This window comes from Tachysurus fulvidraco, chromosome 12 (genome assembly GCF_022655615.1).
Source record: "Tachysurus fulvidraco isolate hzauxx_2018 chromosome 12, HZAU_PFXX_2.0, whole genome shotgun sequence".
Taxonomy (NCBI): domain Eukaryota; kingdom Metazoa; phylum Chordata; class Actinopteri; order Siluriformes; family Bagridae; genus Tachysurus; species Tachysurus fulvidraco.
The window spans coordinates 4609866-4617668 of NC_062529.1; the positions used below are offsets into that span (position 1 = coordinate 4609866).

Here is a 7803-nt window from a genome sequence, read left to right on the forward strand (position 1 = left end):
CATTTCAAACAAAGTGAAAATATTACTATTGACCTGATACATACCTGGAGTACAGAAGGAGTATCAGATGATTCCCTCAGCACGTCCACAGGCACTGCAATGAGTTTTATATGAATCAGAATTACAAATTAACTACACAATGTCAAAGTTTCCTATTTATGCTTAAATGTTAAACTTACTTTACATTGACTTGACATTAAACTGTTTACAAAAAGTCTTATCTAAAAAACTATTTACCTCTTCCACGGTGTACAGGGTTTTATCCGCTTGAGAAGCTCTCACAGACATACAGTAACTTCAGGAACGTCACACAACGCCTCCTCCTGTTGCATCCCTTTATCAACTTCCTTAAGACTTTTGACTGAAGGTATAAGCTTTAAGCATTTATATAATTCTCTTCTAAATCTCTAGTGCTGTGGTTGGGAGGACCGGGACGTTTATTGTAATTGACACCAAAGATGAACATGATGCATCCCGAAAGCAGAATGGATTTCTTCAACTTTGTATACTGAAGACGAAACCAGCACTGCCAGCTTGTACAGACAGACTTAAAACTTGCTTCTTTCTGAAGATTTCCGAGGGCTTGCTGGACGTGTTCCAGACTGTGAGGTGTTTATACACTCAGAGACCACACATGGGCCAAACTGTGGTAAGAATCATTTACTCACAAGCACCTGAGTTGTGGAGAAATAACAAGCTCCTGTCTTTGTTAAATACTTCTTATCAATAAGCAATAATCTATATTATTATGTAAAAAAATATGTTTTTTCTTTCTTTCAGGAACAGTACAACTTCTGCTTCAAAGTGGTACAAGATTTTGTAGATATCTTCTCAGACTATGCTAATTTCAATGACCTTTCCTTTCATCACATGAAAAAAAAGCATTCATGTTTGTTCTGTTTTTAGTTAGAAGAAACTCTTGCTATTTGTTCTTAATACTCTCTTGTTAAACACTGAAATAATTGCAGTTTGAAATAAATGTGTGTTTTTTTTGTACTTAAGCAAGTCCTCGATTGATTATCCACATGAAGAAAATTCGAATAATTTGCGTTTAGACTTTTTGATTTATATATTTTGGGTTCAGGACTGAATGAGGGCATTTTTAGATAGTCAAGATTTTATGTTTGTACATTGCCTGCTTCTGTTTTTATATTATTATTATTATTATTATTATTATTATTATTATTATTATTATTATTATTATTATTATTATTATTATTATTATCATTTAAAAGGGAGCAGATTTTGGGTATTTTGTAAAAATCTGTTTTAAAGTATTCAGTAAGATGATGTCGGTTTACCAAACAAACAAATGGCCAATCATCATTTTCACTTTCTTCTGAAAAGTGAAGCCATTTCCACCAAGCAGACTCCAATGTATTTCAGTTGGATTTGGGGATATATTTGCTGTGACCAACTGCCCTTGTTAAAGTTATGTGACTGATTACTGCAGGTAAAGTGTAGACAATGTAATAGAACATGTTATTGGACTTTTTATAATTACAGCAACACTGTGGTACGAGGGTGGGATGGTTCCTCAAGATCTCAGACCTGCTGTAATGGAAATTTACCTGACAGAGTTAATCTGGGAGCCTTTGAGTTCATTTTGTACAGAAAGGGAAACAGAAGACTTATAACTCTTTGTAGATACAAAATGCATTTAGGAATTACTTTTATTATACTTTTAGATGCTTGAGGCAAATTCTAAAGAATAGAATGGCTACCTGTTTAAATATAGATAGAGTTTTAGATGGAATTATTGGTCTGGTTATAGATGTGATTTAAGAAATCTGAGCAAATGGGTTCATTATTTCACCCACTCAGTATTTTAATTTAATTTGAATAAGCAGTAATTGCTGGCTAAAGAGAATTAACTACATTATACATAGCTACTTATTTAATTACTTGAGCAGCAGCCTTTTATAATACAACGTCCACTGAAGGTATTTTAACTGTCAATTTCAAAATCATTTTTCTGTTGTTTTATCAAGCAGCTTAGACCTGCAAAAACAGTAAATAAAACCTTAAATAACCTTTTAACCTAAAAATAACCTTTTATTTCTTTGTGGTTATTGGTCAGTAACAGACACCTATACAGGGATAAATTTAGCTTCATTTGGGGGTCTCTTTATGCAGTCTGTAGGCTTATGAGATGAGAGAGAGTACATAATTGTCTATGAAAAGAGAACAAGTTATTCAAGCTAACAATCTATGGTAAAATAAAATACTAGTCCATTATTCAAAAGGACAAACAAATAAGTACATGGATTAATTAAAAAATATGGAATAAAGCAGCTTGGAATGACAGAGAAATATTCAATGTTATTACATTCTTGAATAATCATCCAAAGGATCTCTAGGATCATTAAAGTTTTAAAAAACATATTTATATGTTTATATTAGATTATATTCATAATAATATATATCTATGAATAATATCTTTTCCAAGATGTCACAAACATTTTTTTCTTCTCGATCTGAATAACAGTTTCACAAACTGTTAACACATAATAACATAATACGCAAGCGCTTGTTGTCCCTGGTTTTATTTATCCAAAGTTTGGAATTGCAATGTACAATGAAGTCTCCTCCTTAACCTTACATGCAAACTAATCGATCTGCACACATTACAGAGTATTACACAGATAATAAAGTATTACACAAATTACACAGTGGAGGTGTATCTAAAGGGCAGGCCAGGAAGTTGAGAGCGAGAGCGAGAGAGAGAGAGAGAGAGAGAGAGAGAGAGAGAGAGAGAGAGAGAGAGAGAGAGAGAGAGAGAGAGAGAGAGAGAGAATGAATTTAATTTACATGCCTGTAGAGAACACAGCAGAAGATGTGAACAGAAAGAGACTTCCTGACACTGGCTTGTGAAGTGATTTTGGCCCATTCTTCCACAGTCAAATCTTGAAGATTCAGTGAACACTGATCTGTTTTGTTTTCTTTGTACGTATGGATTACTTGGGTTGGTACCGACATCTGGTGAAAATTTTATGAATTTAGAAATATTTACTGAGAAATATGGTGACGTGTTCAGTACTTATTTTGCCCACTGTATGTGTGTATGTATATAGCATCATATGCTAAAAAGAAACGAAAAAAGCAATTAAAACAGAGAAAATGTCTTCAATGTTCAAATATTCAATATATTTTCTTTTAATCGTGTGGATGTTACCCACACAATATACTGTAACTGTCTAAATTGTATCACATTGCCTGCATTGTCTTGTATAGTATGTTATTTATGTCTGTACTTTTAAGAGTCACAAATAGCTGGAACTAAATTCCTTGTTTGTGTCAACACACTTTTACCAATAAACCTGTTCTGATACTGATTCTGATACAATATAACACATGTTGATCAAATATATTGGCCATGAATGAACGTAAATGGGGCCATGTTTTTAGTCAAGCTCAAACCATAGACAGTTCTGGAAAGACAGGCCAGCAGATGTAGTATGGTCAGTAATAATAACCTCACTACCATCCTCAGGGTTTTTCTCCCTAAGGATGGTAGGAGTCTGAAAACTAATATCTGTTTTGCTTTGTTTGGAAGAATCAGCATTATCCTCTTGCTCATTCAGTGGCACTAGGGAGGAACTTAGTTTGCTAGAGCTATTTGGATCTTCAGACAATGCTCCTGTCTCTTTAAGTCTGCACAAACTATCTATGGTGTCTAATGGAGAATTCATTTGGTTTGGTCCATCACTGATGATAATTGACTCCACCTCAGATGTTCCTAATACACAAGTGGATGGGTTGGCAGAACTATTTTGTACATTGTGTAATGTTTCTTCTAAATGTGATGCAGTCTGTTTCATTTGTGATTCCACTTCAGAAACCTTCTCCTGTAAAACAAAATCAATGTAAGCGTATGTCAATGTATATGACAGGGACATCCAATCCTCATTAACAAAAGTCTGGTGTGGCGGCAGGTTTTTATTCCAATCAAATAAGCCTCTACTCTTAATTGGATGAAAAGCTGTAGCCACACCTGTCCTATGTAGGCAAGACTTTACATTCCCAGTATAGGATCAATTGGAAAAAGTTGCATGCTCTAAACATAACTTTCTACCTCATCAATGGAGAAATGCTCATTTCCTTCCTCTTCTTGCACAGGGCTGTTTTCTTGAGGGTGTGCTTCACAACTTGCATCCTTTATGTCCAGTTCTGCTTCATGTACCACTTCATCTGCTTTATCTGCAGTCCCCATCACAACACAATTGTCACTTTCAGGTTGATTCTCCTCAACATGAGCCATATCATAGTCCTTAGCTGGTTGTACGGTTAGAGTTACGGTAAGCTGTTTCTTAGCCTTGTCAAATTTGGCATCTCCTTTATCGGCATCGACAGGGTAGGATAACTGTAGTTCCAGTTTGTAATCTGGCTTTTGAGATTCTAAAGCCAGTTTTCTGTCAGTCACGTTAAGGTCAACATTTGCTGCTGATTTGAGAAGTGGTAAATCTATAGTAATGACAATCTCTTTTGGACGTGTTCTTGGAGCCGAATCTCTGGAGCATCTACAGTCTTGCAGATCCACAAAAGATCTATATTTGATGGTGTAATGTGGTTGTATAGGCACTAAAGGACTATCGGCAAAAGACGACAAATAAGGTTTAGGATTTTTGACTGGCAGAGTGTCTGGGTAAAGTATATTGAAAGCTTTGTCATGAGGAGAAGATTCTTCCTTCTTGAACTGACCAGAGATTTTGTTACGTAGTACAGCTGGCTGAGGCACACCTTTGTATTGAATTTTTTGCAATAATGTATTGGTTTTGTCCAGTGTGACTTGAAAGGCATTCTCCACGCCTTGTATAGCAGTACTGTTTACAAGTTTCATAAACCTTTGGTTCTTGCCTGCCATGTAGAGAGTTTGTGGATGAAAAACAACATCATATATCATGTATTTCTTGCCCTTGCTGTCTCTGTCAGGCCTACCAGGAGTTAGACTGTATGGCAGTGACCAGCATTGCCCAAGCTGGCCATTTTCAGCCCTTCCGGCTTTACATGTGGGCTCGTTGATTAGGTTATTGGAGCAGATATTTATAAAACACTTCTCTTTCCCATTCATACTGCTCTTCAGCACATGGTGGGGATTTGGATGTATAAATTCTACCTTTATGCCCCTCTCTTGCTCCAGCTGTGTGATTTCCTCCTCATACTTCTTCTTGTTTTCTGGGTTTGATAGTTCCTGGGCATATTCGTGGAGCAACTCACGGAACTTCTCGTCCTTCATGGCTTTACTGAAAGTGTTTATTTCATCTGTCGTCATATTAAGTTCTTCTAGTTTGTTGCCAAACTCCATGATAAGTGTCTCGCACAGAAATAGCGAGCTGATAGCAACAAGTGTATACAACACAGCTGAAAGAACGGTTTAAATATAGCCGGTATCCTGTGTTATGAGGAAAATTCGGAGAGTACAGCTCCAACTTTTAACTCGCTTTAAAGTTCATGGGCTAAATTTACGAAATTAAGAAAAGAAATAAATAAATTCCGTGTTCGGGCTTAACTCGGCAACTGAGTGTTTTCGTTGCTATGGAAACTTGCTAAGGAGACGGAAGCTTCGAGAAGCTTCGTGAGCAGCCCGCGTTTGCCTGATAGGAAATAAATCCCCCTTTCTGGGCAATACTTGTATAAACTAATAGTAAAACGTGTGGATTTTAAAGAAGAAAAAAAAAAACCAACCCTCAAAACGTGCACATTTTTTAAAATGTATTTCAAATACGTTCTTAAACGCCCAAATCCCTCAAAACCGTGACAAAATCTTCCACTCTTCCTCAGAGACGGTATTTACAACATTCTGTCTCCTTTACAACTGTGAACTTTAACATTGTGTAAATGTAAAAATGCTCCAAGGAACAATGTTTTATTTGTTGTGTCAGACAGCTGTATGGTTTGGTCTTTATCACCAATCAGGTCTGTGCTGAACTCAGAGTTTATGATGACCCATTAGTTCCTCAGGAGCTCTCAGTTGCACTATTATAGTTGTAGAACTATTGTAGAAAGAACATTATTACATTTACACTATTTACTGTAGAGTGTCACCCAAATGAGGATGGGTTCCCTTCTGAGCCTCTTTCCTCTCAAGGTTTCTTCCTCATGTCCTCTCAGGGAGTTTTTCCTTGCCGCTGTCACGTCCGGCTTGCTCATTAGGGATAGGGATAGATATATAGTATCATAAATTTTAAGTTAATTGTATATATTAATTTATTGAGTTTTATCCTTATTTTTCTTCTTCTTATTATTATTATTATTATATTTACTTATTTTTCTCTATCTTCTGTTTTTATACTTCGGTAAAGTTGCTTTGAGACAATGGGAAATTGTAAAAAGCACTATACAAATAAATTGAATCGAATATTTTGTGAAAAATAAAAAAGGACGAGTTCATTGGTGTGTATTAGGTGAAAGAGAACAGCTGAACCTCTGCTTGTGAACAGAATATACAGGGAAGTATTACTTTAAATAGATTTTAAATGCAAAATGTTTTAGAGTCAATAAGAGGAATACCTCTTTAAGAGTCTTATTTTAACTATCAGTGCTGTTTAGGTAACTTTGTGTAACTGGTTAGTTTTTTTCACATTGTTTTATAGTACAGCCTGGACAAAGGTTTTGAGAACAAAACAAATATTAATTTTCACAAAGTTTGCTGCCACAGCTTTTTTTGATGGCAATTTGCATATACTCCAAAATGTTATGAAGAGTGATCAGATGAATTGCAATTGATTGGAAAGTCACTCTTGCTATGAAAACCAAACAACAACAACAACAACAACAACAAAAACACACACACATCTGCACTGTATTGCCACAAAAGGACCAGCTGACATCATGTCAGTGATTCCATCATTAACACAGGTGAGAGTTTGATGAGGACAAGGCTGGAGATCACTCTGTCATGCTGATTAAGTTAGAATAACTGGCTGAGAGCTTTAAAAGGAGGTCCTTTTTCTGGCGTTTGAAATCATTGTTCTTTCTCTGTTACTCATCATTAGTCATCATTGCTTTGCACAAAAAGGGATTCACAGGAAAGGATATTGCTGCTAGTCAGATTGCACTTAAACCAAGCATTTATCAGATTATTAAGAACTTCGAGACGAGAGGTTCAGTTGTTGTGAAGAAGGCTTCAGGGCCCTCAAGAAAGTCCAGGGAAAGTGCACCTGGGGCACCTGTTTTTTGGATTTGTTATCTGTTTTATGCTCTTGTTTTTGGTTTTGTTGGATTTTGTTTATTTTGTAGTTTAACTTTTTTTTCTTTCCTCATGTTTCCCTGTGTTTGGTCGATCTAGTTTCTTTTAATAAACCCTTGTTACCTGCCATCTATGCATTTGGGTCTGATTTTCCACTCAGTGGAGGCACCTGTTTGACAGTGAACTGTGCTGAAAATGATCACTATGCATAAATATTGCATGACATCACTGTAGTCTTAATTTGTTCTTGAATCATAATGGTGTTTTCAGAATATTTTAAATATACTGATTTGTTTGGCACTGGCCTTTAACCTATAGGTCATATTATACATGATCAGTGTTAATAATGCTAACTGGGTGTGTTTGATTGTTATTTGATGTTTAAGGAGCTGTTTGGTCCTCTGCAAGGGAAAAAGGTTTTGTGGTACCATTGTGGCCCACCATTTACGATGCTCCCCCCATATGTCATGCCAGATAACACTATATAGTTCTCACTATTGTTTCCCACATTCAAACATGCTGCATTTCTAGAAAACATTTAGCCTAGCTATGCAGTGGTTAGCTATGTGTAATTCTCCTTGTGTACTGTTAAGTGCCAAACGTGTTGTAACAAT

General features: G+C 35.9%; 1 protein-coding gene across 2 annotated transcripts; it reads right to left on the reverse strand.

The window, feature by feature from the left end:
* Window positions 1-2451: 2451 nt before the first annotated feature.
* On the reverse strand, window positions 2452-5562 carry dnaaf2 (dynein axonemal assembly factor 2). Of its 2 annotated transcripts, none has more exons than XM_047821078.1 (2): window positions 4076-5562; window positions 2452-3842 (listed from the first exon to the last, which is right to left on the reverse strand). In XM_047821078.1, the coding sequence occupies exons 1-2, from the start codon at window positions 5303-5305 to the stop codon at window positions 3405-3407; spliced, it is 1668 nt and encodes a 555-aa protein (XP_047677034.1). In that variant the 5' UTR covers window positions 5306-5562; the 3' UTR covers window positions 2452-3404. The 2 variants fall into 2 exon arrangements, with proteins under 2 accessions (XP_047677034.1, XP_027015728.1); XM_027159927.2 differs by having other exon boundaries at window positions 2467-3848; window positions 4076-5559.
* Between the last annotated feature and the right edge of the window lie 2241 nt (window positions 5563-7803).

Excerpts from the sequence above, each read along its gene's own strand:
- dnaaf2 (XM_027159927.2), bottom strand. The coding sequence starts at position 5,305 with ATGGAGTTTGGCAACAAACTAGAAGAACTTAATATGACGACAGATGAA. Across the intron at positions 3,849-4,075 it reads AGCATTTCTCCATTGATGAG|GAGAAGGTTTCTGAAGTGGA; the intron begins GTAGAAAGTTAT and ends TTTGTTTTACAG.